Below are 25,524 nucleotides of genomic sequence, written 5' to 3'. Positions count from 1 at the left end.
TGCTGGTCAAAAAATAATAATTAATTGCTACTCAGAATGCTAAATTCAGGAACGTATTCAGTGTTGCAGTTTCAGTGAAATGTGTTACGAGAAGGTAATGCAGGAAAATAACTTCTCAAAGATATTCTTCAAAGTATAACAGATGCAAAACCATGAACCTGTCGTACAGAAAAAGCTGCCTTGCTGATCCTATAAAAATAAAGATTGAGGGAGCATATGGTTGCTTGCTGTAAATATGTCAGTAGAGTAAACTTTAATGAGATGAAAGAACTGTTTATCTTTGAGGACATTGTCAGAATATGAAATGCATAGAAGCAACATATGCTGGAAATCAGGTAAGGTTTCAAACAAATACTGCAATTAGAATAGAGGCACAAAATATAATTTCTTTTAAAATATCACTCAGTCATTTATAAAAGAAATTGATGGCATATCTGCTTACAGTAGCAGAGGACTGATTTAAACGCAGGAGTTCCTATCTCTTAGTGCAGCTTTAATTAGGTATGTTCAGAATTTTTCATTCAAGAGAAGGTATTTAGGAAAATAACTTTTTCAGAAAGTTTCTTAAATCTTTTTCAGCTTTAATTCTACATCTACTTTCTCTTTGGCTTTGAGACCTCTGTATTCCTGGCTGTAGATTTACAAACAGCATCCTACTAAGCTCATAAGAAAAAAAGATTACAAGTCATTAGGTAAAAAACTAGCAGTGATAAGGCTCACATTCTTTAATTGCAATTAACAACTACAGCATGATTTTAAGAGAACAGATGTTTTAGTACCAAAAGCTCAGTTGTGCTCATTGTTTGGGTAGCCACAGGGAGAGAAAGTGTAGAGTACCAGAGTTGAGATTATATGCCTTTATGTAGAACATTACATAGGCTTCACACTCCTCTGTGTTGAGGGTGGGTAAAATCTTAGGTTTCCACAGAGTCATCTGTGCTTTTTTGATGATGGGAGCTGCATTGTGAACAGAACAATTGTGCACATATTGCCTGTCTGATCTTGTTCCTAGTCAGTCAAACAGGACAAGAAAAAATAACTGTGGCTACCAGACTTGTGTATGCTAAATTGTGCTGGGATCATGCCTTGGATGAGATTGAATGGGATTTTTTATAGTTGCTTTATAAAAATATCTAAATTTTTTTGTTTGTCATCTGTGCTCTGATTTGAATAATCTCTTTATGCTCCTTTGTAAATCAAATTTCTGCCTCTTCCTTTCAAACCCTGAATGAACTACCCAGACATTTTAATGGGGACACAGAATTACTGCTGCAATATCCATGATCACACATATGTACATAGATAGATATGAGTATTGATTACAAAAGCTGACTGAATATGTGATCTGTGAGATAAGTGATAATTCCTGTGATTATCTGAATAGTGAAATTTCAGCAAGAAATTATACTTTAGAGTAAAATAACCAAAAATACCCTTCCATTTCACTGTTGTAAGGGTTGGGGACTCAACCCATTTCATGGACAGTGAATTGGTGGGTTTAGAGCTTTATTTATAAGATATTATACTTGTGGTCTTGTCTGCACGTCTCTAGTAAAAATAGCACAGTTGCATGATGTGACTGTTGTGGTTTAGCAGCAGCTCAGCCCCACACAGTCGCTCGCTCACTCCCCACTGGTAGATGGGGGAGAGAATCAGAAGGGTAACGCTCGTGGGTTGGGATAAGAACAGTTTAATAATTAAAATTAAAAGAAACAACAGTAGAAATGCAATGTAAAGGAGAACAACGAGAGGCACAAAGCCCCGGGGGAGGGGGAAGGGAGGGGAGAGGGGGAACGAACCGCTGGAACAAACTGCACGCGCCGTAGCCGCTCACCGCCTGCTGACCCGATGCCGCGCCGCCTCCGCGCTGCCACTGCCCCCCCTCAATATATTGGTCGTGGTCTCACATGGTATGGAATGAACCTGCCATTGGCCAGTCGGGGTCAGCCGCCCCCACCATGGCCCTGCCCCTCCCAGCCCCCCTGCCACGCGGCAGAGCGCGGGAAGCTGGAAAGGTCCCCAACCACCACAGTGAGGAGAATTAACCCCTTCTCAGCCAAAACCAGCACATTCTCCACCCCTTATTCCATACCATTTACACCATGCCCAGGTCCCATATGATGCAATACAACCGTACCAACCACCACCCCTCCCCTTCCCATCCTTTAACATAATACACAGACATCATTCCCTTAGTTCATGGACCTTCCCTGTAAAATGTCCATTAAAATGTCCATTGAGTTCACCCAGTCCATGACTCTGGGCTCCATCTGTTGTATCAGTCTTTCCGGGTGGGAGAGATGGTGTGTGGCGTTGGGTTGCTGCATACCGAGTCAGTCATCGTTCCATCACTGCTGCACGGCTTGTTTCATAGTTGATCTTCCATGGGTTGGGAGGCTCGTACTCTGATATCATTGATACAACACAGAGGTGACACACAGTATTATATAGCAGTTCACATTGTGCCATTCAGTTCATTGACTGTTTTCACCCAAAATCAAATCCCCTTGAGGCACACATCGGATTTCTCCATCCTCCCGCATCACCCACCAAGTGCACCCAGGTCCTCGAGCAAAAGCAGTCCCACAAATGGGTTTGCCTTTGCCGGAGGCAGGAAGAACCCAGACTGTTTTGCCCAACATACTTTTTGCATGCACTACAGGGACTCTACCCCCTTCCACAGTATGTAGGATTTCTGACTGGGCAGGGCCAGCTCGGTTGGCAGATCCCCTCGTGTTGACTAACCACGTGGCTTTTGCTAAATGTGTATCCCAGTGCTTGAATGTTCCACTCCCCATTGCTCTCAGTGTAGTTTTTAACAGTCCATTGTACCGTTCAATTTTCCCAGAGGCTGGTACGTGATAGGGGATGTGATACACCCAGTCAATGCCATGCTCTTTGGCCCAGGTGTCTATGAGGCTATTTCGGAAATGAGTCCCGTTGTCTGACTCAATCCTCTCTGGGGTGCCATGTCACCACAGGACTTGTTTCTCGAGACCCAGGATAGTGTTCTGGGCAGTGGCGTGGGGGACAGGATATGTTTCCAGCCAGCCAGTCGTTGTTTCTACCATTGTAAGCACATGGCGCTTGCCTTGACGAGTTTGTGGGAGTGTGATATAGTCAATTTGCCAGGCCTCCCCATATTTATATTTCAGCCGTCGTCCCCCATACCACAGAGGCTTTACCCGCTTCGCTTGCTTGATTGCAGCGCATATGTCACATTCGTGGATAACCTGTGCAATAATATCCATGGTCAAGTCCACCCCTCGATCACGAGCCCACCTGTATGTTGCATCTCTCCCTTGATGGCCTGAGGTGTCATGGGCCCACCGAGCTAGAAATAGTTCACCCTTATGCTGCCAGTCCAGATCCACCTCAGCCACTTCAATCTTGGCAGCCTGATCTACCTTCTGGTTGTTTCAATGTTCTTCAGTGGCCCGACTCTTGGGGACGTGAGCATCCACATGCCGTACCTTTACAACCAGTTTCTCTACCCGGGCAGCAATATCTTGCCACAATGTGGCAGCCCAGATGGGTTTGCCTCTGCGCTGCCAGTTGCTTTGCTTCCACTGCTGCAGCCAGCCCCACAAGGCATTTGCCACCATCCAGGAGCCAGTATAGAGATAGAGCACTGGCCACTTTTCCCATTCAGCAATGTCTAAGGCCAGCTGGATGGCCTTTACCTCTGCAAACTGGCTCGATTCACCTTCTCCTTCAGCAGTTTCTGCTACTTGTCGTGTAGGACTCCATACAGCAGCCTTCCATCTCCGGTGCTTTCCCACAAGGCGACAGGACCCATCAGTGAACAGGGCATATTGCTTCTCATCTTCTGGCAGTTTGTTATACAGTGGGGCTTCTTCAGCACGTGTCACCTCCTCCTCTGGTGATAATCCAAAATCTTTCCCTTCTGGCCAGTCCATAATCACTTCCAAGATTCCTGGGCGACTGGGGTTTCCTACTTGAGCCCGCTGGGTGATCAGTGCAACCCATTTACTCGATGTAGTGTCAGTTGCATGCTGTGTAGAGGGGATGTTTCCTTTGAACATCCAGCCCAGCACTGGCAGTCGGGGTGCCAGGAGCAACTGTGCCTCAGTACCAACCACTTCTGAAGCAGCTCGAACCCCTTCATATGCTGCCAATATCTCTTTTTCAGTTGGAGTATAGCGGGCTTTGGACCCTCTGTATCCCCGACTCCAAAACCCTAGGGGTCGACCCCGGGTCTCCCCATGTGCTTTCTGCTAGAGGCTCTAGGTAGGGCCATTCTCCCCGGCTGCAGTGTAGAGCACATTTTTTACATCTTGTCCTGCCCAGACTGGCCCAAGAGCTACTGCATGGACTATTTCTCGTTTAATCTGTTCAAAGGCTTGTCGTTGCTCAGGGCCCCATTTGAAATCATTCTTTTTCCGGGTCACTTGATAGAGGGGGCTTACGATCAGACTGTAATTTGGAATATGCATTCTCCAAAAACCGACAACGCCCAAGAAAGCTTGTGTTTCCTTTTTGCTAGTTGGTGGAGACATGGCTGCTATTTTGTTGATCACATCCATTGGAATCTGACGACGACCATCTTGCCATTTGATTCCTAAGAACTGGATTTCTCATGCAGGTCCCTTCACCTTACTTTGTTTTATGGCAAAACCAGCCTTCAGAAGGATTTGGACTATTTTCTCTCCTTTCTCAAAAACTTCTTCCGCTGTGTTGCCCCACACAATGATGTCATCAATGTATTGAAGGTGTTCTGGAGCTTCTCCCTGTTCCAGTGCAGTCTGAATCAGTCCATGGCAAATGGTAGGACTGTGTTTCCACCCCTGGGGCAGTCAATTCCAGGTGTACTGGACACCCCTCCATGTGAAAGCAAACTGTGGCCTGCACTCTGCTGCCAGAGGGATTGAGAAGAATGCATTAGCAATATCAATTGTGGCATGCCACTTGGCCGCCTTTGACTCCAGTTCGTATTGAAGTTCTAGCATGTCTGGCACAGCAGCACTCAACGGTGGAGTGACTTCATTCAGGTCACGATAGTCTACTGTTAGCCTCCACTCTCCATTAGACTTCCGCACTGGCCATATGGGACTGTTACAGGGTGAGTGGGTCTTACTGATGACTCCTTGGCTCCTCAGTTGGTGAATGAGTTTATGGATGGGGATCAGAGAGTCTCTGTTGGTGCGATATTGCCGCCGGTGCACTGTTGTGGTGGCGATTGGCACCTGTTGTTCTTTGACCTTCAGCAACCCCACCACAGAAGGGTCCTTTGAGAGACCGGGCAAGGTAGACAGCTGTTCAGTTTCCTCCGTCTCCAAGGCAGCTACACCAAAAGCCCACTTGTAACCTTTTGGGTCCTTGAAATACCCTCTCCTGAGGTAGTCTATGCCAAGGATGCACGGAGCCTCTGGGCCAGTCACAATGGGGTGCTTCTGCCACTCATTGCCAGTTAGGCTCACTTCAGCCTCCAATACAGTTAGCTCTTGGGATCCCCCTGTCACTCCAGCAATGCTGATGGGTTCTGCCCCTATATAGTTTGATGGCATTAAGGTGCACTGTGCGCCGGTGTCCACTAAAGCTTTATACTCCTGTGGGTCGGACGTGCCAGGCCATCGGATCCACACAGTCAAGTAAGCCCGGTTATCCCTTTCCTCCACCCGGTTGGAGGCAGGGCCCCTCTAGTCCTGATCATGGCAGTCACAACTCACTTCCTGTAAATGTGAATCAGGAGTCCCTCTATTACACTTAGAAATAAAATCTGCGCTTCTACTCCTCTGTCTGGGGACTTGCTCGCTGGAAACTGGAGCAGCAGCTTTCCTGGAAGAGCCTCCCTGAGTGACTGTTCTTCCTTGCAGTTCATGTACTCGTGCCTGTAGGGTCGAAGTAGGCTTGCCATCCCACCTCATCATGTCCTCTCCGTGGTCACGCAGGTAGAACCATAGGGTGGCCCGTGGTGTGTATCCCCTTCTTTGAGCCAAAGGAAGCTTATTCCTAACAGCTGAGACACTGCTCTGTCGAGGTGGGGAGTAGGACACATCTTCTTTGAGTTGCTGGACCTCTTGGGATAGTTTCTCCACAGCAGAGACAAGCGAGGAAGAGATATTTGTGTCATAATCCCGGAGTCTATCTATCACCTCTGCCATCGTTGGTGTCTCGTCATCTTTCCAGGACATCACTGCCAATGAGTTTGCATGCGAAGATGGTGCGCTCCGTACAAACTTCCACCACATGGGTCGTGTGCACTCGGCTTCATCTGGATCTTTGGATGACCGTTGATCGTCCAGGTCACCATAAATCACCTCAAACACAGCTAATTCCCTTACATACTGGATGTCTTTCTCCATAGTTGTCCATTTTCCTGGGCGATATGTAACATCTTCTTTAAAGGGATACCTTTCCTTCACTCCAGACAGGAGTCGCCTCCAGAGGCTGAGGGCTTGTGGTTTTTTTTCCAATTGCTTTGTCAACGCCCCCTTCCCCAGAAAGGGATCCCAATTGTTTGGCTTCTTTTCCCTCTAGTTCCAGGCTACTGGCCCCATTATCCCAGCATCGGAGCAGCCAGGTGGCAATGTGCTCACCTGAACGACGGCTATAATCTTTTCGCATATCTCGCAACTTGCTTAAGGACAGGGATTGGGTGGTCTCTATTTCATTTATTACTTCTCCCTCCTCTCCCCGCGATGGCCCTGGTTCTTCATCATCCCGTTCTAAACGGGTTGATGTCCACTTCCAATATTTCATCTTGTGTATGGGGGCAACTGATACTGGTACGGGTTTATTTTCTGAGCTAGCTCCGGTACTTGTTGTGGGGGTTTGAGTGGCTGCAGTGCCTGTTGTCAGGGCTGGATTGTCTACAGTGCCAGTCACTTTGCATTTCAATCCAGAGACATTCTCTTCCCCCTGGGGGCACTGAATACTGTTGAGCAGGGCTCGGTCTGCATGGGCCAGACCCCAGCATGTTGCAGTTATCTGTGTCTCTCTGGAGTTCCCAGCGTAACAACATACTTTCTCCAAATATTCTACTAGTTTTTTAGGATTCTGCACTTGTTCGGGGGTGAAACTCCAAAACACTGGGGGTGCCCACGGCCCTAGGTATTTGCCCATGCTATCCCACATGCCCTGCCACTCGTAACTGTCAAGCCTCAGGGCAGATTTCTGGGTGATATTCTTAAGTTGCTTAGTCAAAACCAAAACAACATGCCCAAAAACTAACAATAAGTGCACCTTAACCACCCAAGGATGTTCAAGATACAAAGACGTTGTTGTAACAAAGGCACAGACATCATAGAACAAAGTTGCAAAGGTACTATTCTGTATTTCCTCCATATAAAATCTCTCAGAGGAGGAGGTATAATTGCTAATTGCCTCAACAAGGTGGTACCCGAAGTACAGTAACGGTTTCAGCAAAAACCCCAAATACCAGATAAAGCTGAAAACGAGTGTTTGTGTAACAAATCTTGTAGGCAAAACATTACTAATCACAGCAGAACACAGCAGACTCAAACAACCAACACCGATTTTTAACACCAACTGCAAAAAGGACAACATGGTGCTGTGACCAGCAGCTGTTGTTATCTCCAACCCTTGAGCCCCACGTCGGGCGCCAAAAAGACTGTCGTGGTTTAGCGGCAGCTCAGCCCCACACAGTCGCTCGCTCACTCCCCCACCGGTAGATGGGGGAGAGAATCAGAAGGGTACCGCTCGTGGGTTGGGATAAGAACAGTTCAATAATTAAAATTAAAAGAAACAACAGTAGAAATGCAATGTAAAGGAGAACAACGAGAGGCACAAAGCCCCGGGGGAGGGGGAAGGGAGGGGAGAGGGGGAACGAACCGCCGGAACAAACTGCACGCGCCGCAGCCACCCGACACCGCGCCGCCTCCGCGCTGCCGCTGCCACTGCCCCCCCCTCAATATATTGGTCATGGTGTCACATGGTATGGAATGAACCTGCCATTGGCCAGTCGGGGTCAGCCGCCCCCACCATGGCCCTGCCCCTCCCAGCCCCCCCTGCCACGCCACGCGGCAGAGCGCGGGAAGCTGGAAAGGTAGCCGACCCCCACAGTGAGGAGAATTAACCCCTTCTCAGCCAAAACCAGCACAGTGGCAAACTACCATTAAGATCTTCAGGCACCGAATTCTGATCTATCTGCCCTGTTTTACAATAGAGGGATTTTCTGGTTGCTGTTTTTTCAGCAGAAGATGCATTTTCTAGAGTTTCCTGCATTAATAGCTCCTACAGTGCCCCAGAAAATAAGGTTTCTTGCTTTCCTCTGGATACCTAGGGTCAATATTCCAAGTCTTCACCTGCTAGGTAGAGTGCAGTGAATTGCCAAAAGGAGCATCTGCTTGCCTGTTCCGAGTCATCTTTCAACAGCAAAATTCACTCTTAGGCTGAATTCAGCTGGTGTGAAACTAAGCTTGGTGTTAGCCACTTCATATGTTGAACTTCAGATCCTATACAAACAACATCAGTAAATCAAGATTAATACTTCAAAAAACATGTTTGCAAGGCTAATGTGTGTACTTCAGTATTCACTCTTGCAATTGACTGTTAGGTCCAGTTTCATGAATGTGAATGGTAATGGATTCAGGCCAACTCTGGTTTAAGGAGATTTTGTGTTTATAATTGAAGATATATGATAGCTTTACAAATGTAGGAGGGGATACTGTTATATGAGAAAATTTGCCTTAGGACATTCCTTTTAATACTTAATTATTTTTGAGAAATTTTTTATGGGATGAAATATTAGAAATCATTTGTCCTTTGCTACTGATTATATTTCAGACAACAACGTCTTTTCCAAGATGACACCGGTATGAATGGGATGCCTTTTCCTAACAGTGTCACCTCTAAGTGAGCATCAAATGCTGGCATAGTAGTCTGCACTGAATGTGTTGTTGGTTTGTAGATTAAATTTTAAGGTACTGAGTTTTTCTTGTTAAGGTATGAAGACTCAATTTTCCTGACAGTATTCACCTGTGGAAATTATTCCTTCTTTTCTAAGCCCAGAATAACCTGAATTTATTAAAGACATGCATGCAACAAAGCTTATCTTCTTGAGATTGTGTTTTGAGAGGATGAAGTTAGGTATTTAGAAGATTGAATTATTTTGTAATGTAGTACTGCTGTCTGATATTTGCATGTAAGAGGAGAATGTTATACTGCTTTGGTTTAGTAATGATCCAGTAGGGTATTTTTAATTCCTTTAACAGTTTACACAGCCCAAAATACCCAGAATAGCTGTAGTTGTGTATGCTAGTTTATGAAATTGCTATTTAAATAATTGCTTCCTACTATACTTAAACTGCTTCTGTAGAATGGTTTTGTGACTATACAGGCCAGGGGAAAAGCTGATTTCCCCCTCTATTTTCAGCATAAATATTTGGTTTGGAGCTGCTAAAATTAAATTGCAATAGAAATAACAAATGTATTTTTCAGGTTACTGATTCCATTAATTAGTTTATAAGCCAGGCATAATTATTAGAGATTTATGTAACTAGGGGTTCTTCCACTTTTCTGTGTGAATCTTTCCTCCACTTTGAATCCAAATTTATTATAACTGAATTTTCTCATGACTAAAACTATCCATGTTTCAATTTTTTGTTTCCATTCAGAACAACATGCTTTCACTTGCAAAACAGATGAGGATGACTCCTAACATATTCTTTGCAGTTATGAGAACAGACGTTCATCAGATTTGCTGCATGACTAAATGCAAAATATTTAATTTTGCTGAATGACGTTCCTCAAAGACTTCATAGTCTGCTTAAAATTGGATAAAGCTCAGTGTAGAATAAGTAACTTTCTATCAGATTTTTGTATGCTGGGGTTGTTTCATATTCCTTAACAGGTAACTTGAAAATATTCCCTATGCTCAGAGTTGTATCCTATACTAGATACCATCAAAAATAGAGCGGTTCAGTGTGGGCTTTGTAGTCTGAATAGTTGAGCTACAAGTATTCCAAAGTTCTAAGTAGCAGTTGTATAACAGACATAGTCTGCTCGCGCTTTTCCTTCATCGTGAATGTTTTTGTTCCTAGCTTAGGCAATAAGTGACTAATGTTGTGACCTCTCATGGCTGAATGATGGAATATGTTTATTACATGCTTGTCCAGTTATTTTATGGAACCTTAGTCTTTCAGGACCCTCTAACATATCTCCAGTACTAAATTTGATATAGACAGCTGTGTTGATGAGAGATACACAAACTCACATCCATCAGAGAAGACCTTTTTGAGTCTATTTTTCTTAAGTAGCAGCTGCAAACTGCTTCCTTAAAATTATAGTAAATATTTTAGACCCATATAAAATACTGTACTATATTATACTTTCATACCTTAAATCTGTTTTATGAAACATTGACCATTTCTCCATTTACAGTTCAATGTGCATTTGACACCTGTATGGTTCAGAATTGATTCTTTGTAAGCAAAGTATTAGTATTCCTAGTATTAGAGCAGCTATTTTTCTTAGTGTTTTTCAGACATATCCAGTTAGAACAACTGAAGTTATAACTTGAGTTAAAAGGATTGTTGTCCTTGAATTCATGAATGCAAGCAGTACACAGGCACTAATTTCATGGGTGAAAAAGCTTTACTGCTCATTGCCTCTTTTCAGGTTATACTAATATAAGAAATGAAGCACCATAATTGAAGTCAGTCAAGGAGAAGTCATCTTCACAGAATTGCGGAAGTGAAGCTAGTTTTATAGTGGAAGTTTAGATCCATATGTTCAGGGCTACTGATTACAGAGTGTTCTTTTTATACATCAGCAATCTTATTTTACTCCTCTTACTGTATATTGACTGAGCTCTCAAAAGTGCAAAGGATTTAAGAGCCTCAAAGACTACGAATCTTTTATTTCCACAGGAAAACAATCTATTGAGCCAGCAAACTGGAACTGTGTTGTAGAGACAGTTGTCATTTCAATATTGTTGCACAGGTTAGAACTCTTTAGTAGTACTAGGTTTGTGCTTTGTAACTTATTTTTTTGGTAATATGAACATAATGTTGTAAATAAATGTGGAGACACAAGAAGCATTGATCTATTTCCTTCTGGAGCAAAATAGATTTAAAGAGTTTCCAAATTCTGTGTAAGCAGCACAACTGGATAATTTTCTATATAATATTCAATAGAAAGAATGAATATTTTGTCATAGTAGTATTGAATGTTAAATTTCTTGGTTTGATGTTCATGCCTGTAACTTAATTGACAATTTAGTTTATTGCTATGATATGAAGAAGCAAGGGATTGATTAATATTTACCAAAGTCTGCATTTAAGTTGAGTTGTGAAGATGTCCAAAGATTCTTCTTTTATTTTGGTTTACTTTATTTATAATCTATATTTAGTGGGTATGTAAAAGGAATTAGGGAGCTCCTGCAATAGTTTGGTAAAAGGAGACAGATTAAGCAAGGCCATTGCCGTTTTTTAACAAATAGCAATTATCCTGAAGCATAGAATTTCATGGGGCTTATGCTAAAGTCCTTTGCTGTGATCGTCATAACTTGGCTTCATTTCAAGCCCGTACAAAACAGTAGTTTGTGGTTGGTGGTTACATAATGTAAGGAATTTTCAAAGAAACTTTTTTTTTACTTGGTGCTTTATGCATTTGATGAATAAAGTGTGTAAAAACAAAGTGAAATGCTCTCATTCTGAAGGTTAATGTGCCTTTCTGCTTTATTTATGAGTTTGGAGATATTGTATATATGGAAGCAAAGTTCTGTAGGAATTCACCTTACTGCCTGGTTTTGTATGCAGGCTGCTGTCAGTCATGTAGTACTTCCCTTCCAGGCCTAAAATTACATTGAGTTTTTGCTGTTAATGTTGAATGCATGTATTATTACATGTATTGCAGCTGTGGTTGGCTGATATGGGTTTCTACAGCTGCTTCTGGAAGGCAACCAATAGTAGAGAGAAATTCAGTTATTAACACTGTTTTCTAAGATGAGGGAACTCTAGGGATATGGCTCACCATTAGAAAAAATTGGTAGGATTCCAGTTTTCCTTTATATTTGCTGTGATAGGAGGTACAAATTACATTTGGAAGGGCAAAATCTCAGAAGGGTGAATACACTTGCAGTGAGTGTTGTTTGGTTATAAAGGATCTAGTTCTGCCACCTCTTCCGTCACTGATGGGGGCTTGCACCATTTTCATGTTTCATTCCAGAGATTTTCTTGGCTTCTGTCAGGTAATTGCATGTGCTGACAGCTGTTCTAAATTGCTTTGTTAAATTATTATTTTGACAGTTGAGTCATCAAAGTGATAAATCAGTCACCAGTTTTTTCCTTATTCTTGTTTGATACCATCTGGCTGCTTCATCACCCAGTAGTTTGGAAAACAGAGAAAATGAGATTTTAGGACAAACTCCTTTTTCAATATACTACTGTATGGTTTTTTTGTGTGATGTTCCCACTGAATTATATCCTAAAATGATATTTTTGAATACAAAATATAAAAAATATTTCAATTAAACATTCAGATTTTTAAAAATACTCAGGTTTTGTAATACAGCTCCTATTTTAATGTGTTCCATAGGCTTTTGGGCATCATGTCAGATTAAGAGAAAATGTATTTTTATGTAGTCACTCTTCAGAAAAGTGGTGCACTTCAAAATATAGGTTGTGTGTTCCTAAGACTGCTACAAAAAAGAAATGGTTGATGTGTAGCAGTGCTGAGTGCGATTTGCTTTTATTTCATTTTTTGTAATTTATCTTGAGGTTACCAGCAGGTAATATTTCATTTTGATAAAATTTGAGACACGGTCACTTTCACCAGTATCTCTTCCCTTGCCATCAGTCACTCACCAACCACAAAAAATTCCTGCCATTTACTTACCTTAGCAGTCACGTGCAAACTGGTGATGGAGAGGGATATGGGAAAAAGATAAGGATGTGGGAACAGAGTTTCAAGGTTTGAGTATGCCTAAACGTGGTTAAAGGGACGGGCAAGGCTGAGCAACCTAAGGCACTGAAGTTTCATAACTGTTTTTTATGTTGTCTGAGCTCACTGGCATAGAAGTTGTGAGGATCGTTGGATATTTGGGAATACAAGTGGGGTTTTTGAAGAGGATGGTGGGGTACCCTCTTCTCACAACAAATTTTGTAGGTAGAAGCCTATGAAATAAGCAATATACCTGTATATTTTCTGAGGGAGAGGAGCTTTATTTATACAATCTTCCTATGCTTTGTCAAACTTAATCTCCTTTCTGGCTTATTGGAGGCTGTTCCTTTCTGCTCCTTCCCTAGCACAGCCAGGAGCTGCTACAACTATACTTGGTAGAAATTGAAAAGTAGAATGGAAATACTGAAATACAACATTCAGATAATATTAAGAGCTTTCACAATTTGAATCTATTCAACAGTGCAAAGAAGCTCTGGTTCTAAAATGAGAAAATTATTTCCCATTCAGTTTCCTATATGTACTGACAGCTTAGTAGTATTAAACTGAGACACGGTTGTGTTGTCTTTTTTTTTCTGCATTTCAATTTGCATTTCATCTTTATTTCTTAGAATAAAATAATTAAGTAACCCTGTTTCACATTCATTCATACAAGAACACGCCCCTTTTAGAAAACATCCCAGGTAATGGAATAGCTTTATTTTTGGCTGTAGTTTCAAATAAAGTTAGCTTTTAGTAAGAAGGAGGAGGGTATTTGACAGTGTGGTTAACATAGTGTTATAGTCTTGAATATTATTATCAATGTATGTTGCTTACATTTTATAATCTTGTGTCTGCTAGTAATCTGAATCTGAGAAATAGGACTACTCAGTCACTCAGCAATGGTTATTCAGGTCTATCATTGTTTTACTAAATTTTTAAATGTATTAAGTTTGAATATGTTTTGCTCTCTAGGAAGTAAAAAGCAAGAATTCCATTATGTGACATTCTGCTATACATGGTATTACAAATGCAAGATATATAGATGTCTTTCTCATATAAGTCCAAATTCTAAGAAAGCTTTTTTTGCGGTGGGAGAGGGAAGGGCTCACTCTGTTAACAGCTGCTTTCTGCTGACTTTAGATTGCACTACTGTCTTCAATCTCTGTATTTTTTTTCCCTGAATGAGAAGTTGGCTGATCGATTCTGTGTTACTAGAGATCCACTTAAGAATCCTTTGCACATGGATAAGAAATTGAAAGAATTTCAGTGAACTTTACTGAGTCCTCCTTGGTTAAGAATGTTTCTGCGTTCAGTCTTTTGAATTTAAAGCCTTCTTACCTGTAGATCACAGCAGGCAATTAACCTACTCTAAAATGACTTTTTTTTAACTTGAAAAATCAGAACTTTTTCTAGCTTTACTTCTTTTTTAGTCTATGCTTTTGCCCTACCGTATAAAGTTGTCATTGGGTTCTTCTCTACAATATCAGTTGAAGCAGATGGTATCACCCTGTGGATATCAACTCCACTGAAATGCTCTACATCATCATTCAAATCGGTTTCTTCCTCATTTCATTTTTTTGGTAGAGATTTTTTTGAAGAGGAATCTCCTGCTTCTTAGGTGTTCAGTAAGACTTGACTGAGAAATTTAAGTATAAATACTTCAGTATAGGTGGTAGTAAGGTAGTGCTCCAATATTTTTCCTCTGTGTTGTTTGGGGGTTTTGGTTCCTTTAGAATTTGCTTTGGGATACTTGAATATAGTTTCAAAAAGAGCAGCAATCGTCCTCCCAGATGTGTTCATAAACTTTACTCCTTGCTATTGTTGCAATCTGTGACTGTCAATCTAAGTGTCAGAGCTTTACCTTTGTGTGAGAGAATTTTTTGTGTGTGATTTTAAATGCTGAATAAAGGTACTTGTCTCCTAAGTGGAATAGCTTCCTCTAGGTTTTCATCTACAAGTTGAAGAAAATTTATGTATCCTCTGGTTGAAGGAAATTTGGGTATCCTCTGTTGGATTAAGGAGAGAAGATATCCTCTATGAAAGTAAGTTACCTGTGTGAATACTTCTCTTAAAAGCCCAAGGGTATCTAGAAATAAGCATCTAGTATTTAACAAATCATGGATGTAAGCAACTTCTTCTGTGACTTTTAGCTCATACCTTGAAGGCATCAATGTGAATATAGCCTGCTCTTGTCTCTTCCAGCAGTGAATATAAAACATCATGACACATATGTTGGTCTGAGGTAACAGAAAACTCCCCTGCTCTCTAGATGCTAAAAAAACCATGGAAGACTGACACAAGATTGCACTAAATGATGTTTATTTTGAATGTCAGTGCATATATACAGCTTCGTCCTAATCTCTAACTTCCGTTTTCAGACCTGGACAAAACGAATTCTGCATCTTTTGGGAGGAGTATGCTGGGTGCCTGTTTTGGATGTCTGACAGTTCATTAGCTCTCTTTTCAAAAGATAAGAGCAAATTGCCTGGAGATTATTATGTAGGTCATAAAAGAAAAAGTGTGTTTTAAAGTTGACTTCTGGTGTATTTTCTGTATTAGTTGCTATCTTGCAAACCTTCAAGAAATGTCATTATTTTCTCTACTACTTGGTCGAGAAAGGTAGTTGGCAAAGTATCCTGTAAATTACACTTATTTGCAAAGATTATGGCTTTGGCAGCTTACATTCATCAGCTAAAGTCTGAAAGCAATTCCTTTAAAGAGAAGTAAACATTTTTGAAAGATCTAATGGCATGTAGGATGCCCTCCACAAAAGCATTGGGGATCCCTTTACAGGGCTATGGTTAAGGATTGTAGAAGAATAGCATGGGAAAATATTAAGCTGTCATTTTGCTAGAGAGAGGCTGTTACTGCATGATTGAATTTGGCTAACTGTTGTCAGTGCCTGATAGAACACAGCAATGCAAACCATGACTTTGGTCTGCTTAGATGTTCAGGGCTTGTAGTCAGAACTTCAGTATTTTTAAATTACATTTTTCACAACCAGTTCCTAGTCTCTTCTTACCTTTCTGAATAGTGTCCTAATTTTAACGACAGTTACAGGTATCTCACCTGTGTGCCCTCCACAAAAAACAATATTCAGAATCTGCAGCTGAGGCAGACTGCGCAGTATGGGACTGTAGTATGCCAGGGACTCAGCGTGCTAGGACATTTTCCATAATTCTGGAAACATACAAAGAGCAAAAGAAACCATTACATTATTTTAAGTATACATATTCTGTTTGTGTAGCCAGCAGTGCTTGCTTGTGTACCTGAAAGCACTGGGAAACCTAACTTCTGAATGATGTTGATGTTTATAGGGAGCAATGTCTTTTCTGTAGCTAAGCTGCTTAGGGAGGTGTGGAGTTTATGTAGTTGTGGCATCAGGATCAGAATACCGATGCTGGTTAAATTTCGAACATGTTAAATCCTTTCTCACAACCAGCTTAAAAAAAATCAGTAGAAACTAACAACACATCCCATAAAGGCTGTCTTCCAGTCTAACAAGTAGACATAAACCCAAAGGGGAGGTATTTCAGCTTAATTAGACTTAACGCATGTAAACGAGAGAGAAGGCAAGGAATATCTCTTCTGTTTCTGTTCATCTGCCCCTAACATAAGTAGTTCTGTGATATATTGCTGCATATTAGATCTGAGAGCTCCAACTTTGGGTTTTTTTTGTGAAATTCACAATGAAATTAAATATGTGTCAAAATGGCAGTTTTTTGCTGAAACATTTCTACTAGCTCTATTACAGACCTTACTACTTTCAGACCTGGGAAATGTTCAATTTCATTTTGAGCTAAGGTTTGAAAGACTTGCTTCTTTTTGTTATGTAAGATCAAACTGAAATAGACTGTTCTATACTTGCATTATGGTATTAATAGTTTTGTTATTCACCAGATAGTTTTCAGCTATTATGCTGTAAAAAGCACAGCGAAGGAAGAGAGCACGCACACACACAAAACTAGCTTTTGAAAGCGAGTTGATAAATATTTAAGAGCACCTACCAGAGTATCTCCTCAATAGGAGATAAATAGGTTCATTTAGCCCCCTTTTTGAGGTTATAAAGCTCATACAGTGATTTTTTTGACTCTTCATGTCCAGAGTTCTATCACTAACATTTCATGGAATTCTGTATTTAGGCCATGTTTCATCTCGGAAATGGTAGAAAGGATTTCTGCATTCTGTTTGAGAGAGCACTTTGTGCTATTTTGTCCAAATTATTTGTTAATTGTTATATTTCTTCTTTTGTTTATAACTTTCATTTCTCCAAATATCTCATTGACTCCTCCATAGTTAAAGGATCAACCTGTTCTCTTTGGTTACAGCATGTTTCATAAAAATTATACTAGTAGAAGACAAAAAGCCAGTCAACACACATGCCATTTAACCTGGACAACAAAACTCCTTTTCTTGGCAGTCTCTGCTTCTCAGTTTATTGATTTATGTGAGAGGAGGCCTATACCTGAAACCACTTACAATTTTGGCTTAGCAGGATTGGTTTGATAGAAGTTGCTTTCTTGAATTTAGTAGTTACTCAAGTTTGCTGCCGGTGTGCATTGTTGGGGCTCAGTATTTCTGAAAACAATGTTGTTTGTCGCTGTCTTTCTGAGAAATGTTGACACAGGATGACTATTCCACAAAGGGCTAAATCCCCGTGTCTGCATCTTCTGTTCCACACAGAGCCATATTTTCGTGCAATTCATCTAATATAGCTTTCAACATTTTGGTGGGTTAAGAGGTTGGTGCTACAGAGTCTTTGTGTGTCTGAAGAATTACATTCATTTTGATCTTATGCTCTGCTTTCATTCTGAAGATCTCCAGCTGAGATGTTTTACAAGACTTCAAATCTTGTGCAACAAGCATTGTTTCCTTCTGACTCAGTTTTGAACTCTCAGGGATTTAAGAGTATGCTTATTTCAAGAATGTACAGGATCATAAAGGTGTCTTTGACTATCATGGAGGAGAAGGCGGAGGAAGTATGGGAGGGTTTCTGTAAGAAGGCAATCCCTACTAAAGATGGGGTGGAATCTCAATAGATATAAAGGCAAGGTTTAGTTTTAGTATACTTTTTGCTTTGTGATTTTTTAATTTTATTTGTGTTTTAAAAACTTATTGCAGAGTATTCTTTTAATTGTGCTAATAAAGGCAGAACTTTGAGGTGCAGTAGCACAGAAACAGTGTCAAAAGAGTAATACTGAAAACAGCTTAACTCAGTGAAAGAATAAGAAAATTTAGATGTTCTCTCCTTAAGTAAGACTTATGGATGATAGTGTACAGAAGACTTGAGAACGCACAAGTATGTTTTGTGGAACCACAGTATGTCAAAGGTGTCTGTTATTAGGGAGGGAAAACACAATAAACAGTTATATAGCTAATGACCCAATTAATTTGGTAATTATTAAGCCATGATAAAAATGGAATACTAGAACCATGAAATCTTGCTTTTTTCATAAATCAGTATTAAATTAAAATTCGCTTTTGATTTACTGAGGGACCTACTTGGGAAAAACAACTGGCCACAAAGAAATGGCTCACAATGCCATCTGACTCTTGTGGGTATATATCTGAATTAATTTAGGCTTGCTTCCAGGCAAGTCTGACAGCTGCTTCACTCTTAGAGATTTGTGTCCTCTGTGATTAGTGAGTTAAGGTGTGGCAAAAAAATTGTATGCATAAGCTGCAGAAGAGTAATTTTACATAGTACAGTATAGCTATGAGAGCATTACCATATGAACATGCTGACGAATCAGATTTTTGTCTTATAAAGATGAAAATACCCAGAAAAGTACTGTGTAAGAGAAGATTGGTTCAGCCATTTGTGAAGAGCAAAGAATCATATTTCACACTGTTACAGATTCATGTGTTGTGTTTCCTGATTAGTGTAGTTCTTGCAGATACCAACCAAAAATCTGTCACTAAAGCTCCTTGCTTTTGTATTTAATACAGATTCCTTCCCCTTTAGACCCCTGTAAATGTTTGTGGCCAGGTGCTGTGGAGAGTTAAGATTGTCCCTGTTGTGGTTACTACTTTTTCACAGCCGTTTCCTGAAGAATATCTTAACTGTTGTCATATTCCAGCTGGAAACTGCATTAAGCACCTACACTGTCTTTCTGGTAGCATGTTTGGCCATGGAGGGTTTTAGATCTTGAAAGCCTGTTCCTGGTCACTTGCTAGGTATAGTTGAATAAATAAGTGTCCTATGAATTACCCAATTACTTGTTCTACAGGACATCGGGAGGAAATTCCCTGAAAATGGTAAATTGCCTGAGGCTGACAAATGTTTGCTTGGGGGTGGAAGGGGTGGGCAGAGGAGAAGGGTTTGTTGTTGGTTTGTGGGTTCATTCCTGTTTGAGCTGAACCAGACTTTAGGAAAAGAAAAGGGAAAAAAAAACAAACCACAACCAACCCAAATAACAAAACAAAAAAAGTAGTAGTCTTGCTTTAAGAAATACCTGGTGGTGGTGAGGATACCACAATCATTGCTCAGTTATTACCTTCACTGTTAAAAATTTAAACTTGTATCTTTTCCGAATTTGTTTAGCTTTGCTGTCTCGTGATATTTTTGGCTGATAGACATCTGCTCTTTAGTGATCTTTGTGAAATATATAAAAATTCTGCATCACTGCATTTGAAACATTCTCGTTGTATCTTCACCTTCAAAAAGATCACAATAGTAACAATACTCTAACTTTTGTATATTTAGCCTGGAAAAGGAGTCTGTGGACAGCCACTGTTACTGTGGACAGTAATCCCTGCCCTACATAACGAATGTAATGCTGAATAGCAAACTGAGTTCAGCTACCCGTGTCTGTCAAGGGAAAAAATCTCAAACCACAACAAAGAAGTGATCATTGTGAGTGTTCAGCCTGGGACACCACTGCAGCTCAGTGTACTTGCAGAGTCAACTAACTTTGTTGTTTCACAGTAGCTGGCAATCAGTAAAAATTAAAGCAGTTGGTTTGACACTGTCTGGATAGGTTTTCTAGAGTTACTGGTAGAGAAAGGAAAACAATAACTGAAAATTAAAAGCATTACTTGGCTTTACTCTGTGCTTTAGAGTGTGGGAGGAAGGAAGTGGGGGAAAAAATTGAATCCTTTTTTTCTCTTTATCCATGGAGGCCTAGGAAATGGGAGCAAATGGGGTTAATATGCCATGCAGTAAAGGAGGAAAAGCACAGTAATAGAGTTTAAAGGTATAAAAGTCTGCTGTGTAATAGCCTGTTCTCAAAAGCTATGGAAGAAAAGGAACAGTGGTTTTCAATTGTGGGATGGACATAAGGAGGACACTGATGGTAAAGGTAAACCTTGGAATAGTGGGATGAAGCTGTGGGATCTTTAGGAACAGATCAAAGAAACATCTGTCATGAGTGACAAAGGCACAGTGGAGTCTATCCTGAGGCATGTAAGTTGATGAGAGTCTTAAAGACACTTTAGATCCTAATTTACAATTTTGATGTAGATTTTATTATTTAGCATAAATAGTATCAAGTTATGCATTTGGATTAGTTACATCTTTTGGTTCTAAATGGCTGTAATAAGCAATGAATGAAGTTTCTTATTGGTAGGAAATAGTCCTATTTCTGCCCTAGATCTTGTGTCTGCCTTGGTGTCCTTTACCTAGGTTAACATGTGGAAAGCAGAACACGAAAGATCTCAATCTCTTTTTATGCCACTGTTAACTAATTGATCTCTAGGGATTTACTTGCCTGTTTACTGCCATTTGAATGCTCTAAGTGGGTCTATATGACTTTGTATTTGAATGAGTCCTCTGTATCACCTTCTGTATGTGAGTTAGAGATTGGCCCTTCCAGTATTTTGCCGTTGATGCTATTGATTCATTATTCCCCTGGTGGAGGGACTGGCCAAGAAGACAGAAAACTACTAACCAGATCAGCAAGAGCAAATCTGGCTCATTGTAAGCTATAAAATGACTAGAACTTGTTGACCCATTTAATATCTGCCTGGTTCCCGTGGCTGGCATTTCCAACTTCAAGTGAAGGTCACTTGAGGAGCATGCAGTTGCAGTGGCAGGAGTAAATATGCACCTATTATTTTTTCGGTACTGTTGGAAAAAGTAAAGCAAACAATACATTGATTTTAAAGCATGGAAGTTATTTTAGGCACTGGCAGTCACTGAAATATTCTTTCAAACTTGGATGCTACAGAATATTCTGTGCACAATAAGTGTTTTCACTCATGGTATATTAACTTTGATTTTGTTTTTCATCTGCTCTCTATGGTACTTTTTCTCAAGTACTTTTACTGGCTGTTCAGAATACTAACTGAGCCACATAATTGTCACAAGTACAACAGCTATGCAATTGCTGTAGAAGGATTGTAGTAGTTTTGAAATGTTGCCAGCATGCTAAATCAGTGTTCCTTTTCACCAGCTGTGGAAAAAAAAAATAAAAATGCAGTGATTGGAAGAGATGCATGCTTTTTTTTTAATTATACCTTTGCTATAAAAATGTTTCAGCTTTAAATCAAATGTTTATTTTAATTTGCTTAGTAAAGAGAAATACTTTATTTATAATAATACTCTATTTTAAACATTTCGGGTTTTTTAAAAGGCAACATGGCTGTATGCACTTACTTCATCAGCGCAAGGTGAAATACCCAGATATAGTCACTGATTTTCTCACATCTAACAATGTTTCAAATGCATAGAGTATCTGACACAGGATAAAATTATTTATTTCATACTAGAGTTTCCACTGATTTTTTTTATTTTTTTTTTTAAGCACACAACCCTAAGTTGTAGATTTCAATTACTGAAAGCAATTAAACTTCTGTAATTTTGTTTTGGTTCGGTTTTTTGTGTTTTATATCAGAATTCTGTTTCATAGTATCCTTCTTGTGATATCTGTAGCTTGGAGTTCGCTGTGAATGCAGTAATCTGTCTTCTCAAGAAACTGGAAAACTTGAAATATCAATATTTCTGAGGAAATCCTTAACACCAAATGTATTGTGAGAAGTGGGGAAGGGAAGGTGTTTGGTTCTGTAATTGTTCCTTCTAAAAACTGGTTTAAAAAATTATTGTGAGCTGAACAGACAATTGAGACCGTATCCATCGATAGCAGTTGACAGTGTTTATTATCAAATGGCCAAAAATATTTCCCATCCTTTCTGTCCCTAAAATAAGAGATCATATTATGATGCATGTCTTTTCACAGGACCTGTTGTTCAGTGTGTGCGCTCTCAATATCATCTCCACCATAGTCTGTGCTTTGGCAACAGCAATGTGTTGCATGCAGATGGTTTCTTCCGATCTTCTGCAAATGGTGAGTATGTTTCAGTGATAACATAGGATATTGTCCAACATTACATGTTGTCCTTATATGTTTACACTTATTTGTACCTACTCTTTGCTTATAAAATTAAGCCTATTTGTGTGTCTTTTGTGTAGTATTAGAACATGTGTATACAGGTGTATTATTTTACCTGCATACATCTATGTAAATATAGCGCACAGATGTATGCAGTATGAATAGCTGCTGTTTTTAAAATGCTTACATATTAGAGAGTTATAATCAGGATTTTGCCATTTGGAATATGTTATTTCTGTTAATGAGGTTATTAACAAGGTTCTGTTTTGTATGCACATTAAATTTTCTGTCATTACAAGTTCATTATCTTCAGTTCCCACACTATTCAGAGCAATTACTTAGCTTTGAGATACTATTTTTCACTACTTTTCTAGTATGAGAAGTATGAGTTCAAAACTGGAACTTTTTACAGCCCTGTGCCAGTAACAGTGTTTTCATAAGGTTCAGCTTCATAGTAGCACTTCCGTTTAAAACAAGATGGGAAAAGGATCGTCTTTCCTATCACAAATGAGTGCTGTGATTCTCCAGGTTTCAATGTAATGTTGAACCAAGAAAAGAGAAATTTAAAATCCTTTGTATTTTGCAGGCCAGGTATACTGTTTTGAATTCAGCTCTATTACTGGCTAATCTAGGAAAACATCCTCTATTTAGTAAGAGAGGGTAAGTGCACACAGCTAATACCAGTCATTTGTAAATCTCTGGTATTTTCTAAGTTCACATAGATAAAATAGTGGCCCAGCAACTTAGCTGCAAACCATTTATGCAACAGAGGAATGTTGTATAACCTGCCATGCAGGCATGTGGCTGATTTAAAAATAAATAAATAAATAAGAAGACACTAGCTGCCATGGATATTGGTTTGAGTTCAAGTGCATGAATTACAGAGATAAGGCTGTCCTTTCTAGACAAGTGTTCCAGTCACTGGGTTGCAAACTTAGTTAAAGGGTATCTTCAATCTGTGATATGGTTTTTACTTCATATAGTAACGATAATGAGTTAGGCACGTGTGTCTACAAAATGCCTACAAATGGTACATAAATGCATTTTTTGATATAGTCCTCTGTGTACGTGTATTGTGCGTGCTTGTAGAGGCTTGTAAACGGTGCTTATTAAAAAACTTTGGACGTCAAACAGAATTGACAAAAATAATGATTTCAGCTGATGACACGTTGTATTTTAAATGTTAAAGGATTTTTATCATATTCCAGGTATTAATTCTTTTCATACCTTCTTCCCCTCCCCCCACCCCCTGCCCAATGATATTTCCTACAAGAATGCCCATTGACTAAAGGTTTTTTTTCACCTTGCAGTGATGACAGGGAGATGAAGTGATCATCACACCTGGAAAGATCTGTCTGTCTAGTGTAACAATGGTAGCAGTGATCCTGAAGTGTAACCTTTTATATATATTCCAGGAATCTTACCTATGCTTAATTTTAAAGTATTTAGCAGTGTAAGAGGAATAAAAATATATAGATGACAAGGAACCAAGAATGATATTGAAGTGCTTCTGACAGGCACGTGCAAGAAGCAGTAATCTCAATAGGAAGTCAAATACCTTAAAAGCACAAAATTTTTCTCTCTGTGCTTCATTCTGCACTTCTTCCCTAAAATTCTTTCTTTACCACATGGCAAGGGTGCCATTATGTAAATTGCTTTTTGCTTCCTATGCTTTGTGCTTCCAGCTTTGTTGTCTTGGTGTCTTCCTGCTTGGTTGTCCTTTCTCCCACCCTTTCAGCTTCATTGACAAAAATTTTCTTACCTCTCCACAGATGAAGGAAATTATATCTTTCTGTTGAACCCCAGTCTTTTCTTGTTTTTCCCTTTACTGTTTCAGGTTGCTGAGCCAGATTCCTACCAGGCCTAAGTGAGCGTAACTTCCCTGGTGCTACGCTGACTTAGACCAGCTGAACTCTGACCTGAAGATTTCTTTTTTCTTCCACTGTTTTCAGTCTATTGTCCTATGATCTGCAATTCCCTTTTGCTCTTCTGCACCCAGAAAACTGTTTTACTCCCTTTTTTCTTGCCTTTTAATGCTTGATTTGTGATTTTTCCTTTTTCTTTTCACTGAGGTATGCGTCTTCTCTTAGCAGGGTTGCACCATGCTGGAAGCGTAAGATAGCAGCATCAAGAGATACTACCCCTTTTAGATGAAAAGACTTTAATTGTTGTGCTAATTCTTTTACTCTGTTCTTCAAATATTCAAGAGCTACATAGGCTGTCCTGTAGGAAACAGAGGCATAAAAATATAATTCCTAGTTAGCAAAAGCATTATGCAATAGGGAACATCCTGCTTGGATATCATTAGGTTATCATTAGGTCATCACTTTTGTGATTCGTGTGCTGTGTTAGTGTTCTTGTCTCAGAAATTAATCAGTTAGAATGGTGAATTTTTGCAAATATAAAATACTTTCAGGTTTTTTTCTGGCATGAAGCTGTTCTGTGTGCTTCAGGTATTTATTGCCTAGCAACATAGAGCTGGTATATAATATGGACTCAAGAAAATCTCCATCAATGTATTGTGAGTCTCTGCTCTCTTCCTAACTTTTGCATACAGTGAGTATCTGATTCAAGCAAGCAAACTGACAGTATTTCATTGGAAACTGCTACCTTTTGATGTACTGAGCTCTTAGTAAAAATGCCCTGAAAAATATAAACACAAGCTGTCTGGTAGTAAGCGCAGATTAAATTTTCCAATGAAATTAAAGGGTGTTTTTTGATTAAAAATAATTGCACCAAACAAACATTTGGTTTCAAGTGGTAAGGAAAAAAATGCTGTTAATATTGCAAACTATTTTTATTGCATTATACTTTAGTTTCCGCTAGTTTTTACTTATATATGGCACACAAAAACATATTTTCCTAGGTTGTTCCTTCTTTGAGTTGGCTGTTCCAGAAAGTACCCCACATTTTTCACCTCACTTTAACATTTCTCACCCTTTTAAATATACACAGTTGCTCAGGAAGGAAAAAGGTATCTACCAATTTTACTAAAGCTGCAAGAGTTAAGTGATCCCATAGTTAAAAATTGAAATAGCATTTGTTATGTGTTTCACTACTTCAGTAGTTTAGTTTAAGGTTGCACTCCATTACAGGGCTTCCCAGAATTGTTCTTTCTGTGTAACTACCCCTCCAGCAGATAAATGTGAATCAAATCAGATTATGTCAATGTTCTGTAATGTGAAGAAACATCTCTTAATAACCAAGCTGTCACTTCTATGATATTTCATTTGTTGCCTAAGGCAGTTTCAGTTCATATCTTGTCTGACGAATGGCTACTGTAAAAAATTCACACTGTTTTCTTCAAAAGGTAGCTGCCTGAATTAAA

The 25,524-nt window shown here is 39.7% G+C and overlaps 1 protein-coding gene across 2 annotated transcripts in view; it reads left to right on the top strand.

Annotated features, from left to right (window-relative positions):
• Positions 1-25,524, top strand: part of ENTREP2 (endosomal transmembrane epsin interactor 2) — a 154,951-nt gene that overhangs the window by 104,984 nt on the left and 24,443 nt on the right. For both annotated transcript variants that reach the window (XM_075100197.1, XM_075100196.1), the window contains exon 5: positions 22,044-22,151. In XM_075100197.1, coding sequence (XP_074956298.1) covers positions 22,044-22,151 — 108 coding nt within the window. The remainder of the gene's footprint in view (positions 1-22,043; positions 22,152-25,524) is intronic.

This window comes from Phalacrocorax aristotelis, chromosome 7 (assembly GCF_949628215.1).
Source record: "Phalacrocorax aristotelis chromosome 7, bGulAri2.1, whole genome shotgun sequence".
Taxonomy (NCBI): Eukaryota; Metazoa; Chordata; class Aves; order Suliformes; family Phalacrocoracidae; genus Phalacrocorax; species Phalacrocorax aristotelis.
The sequence above is the reverse complement of the archived record's forward strand: the minus strand, read 5'-3'. Positions and strand labels throughout refer to the sequence as shown.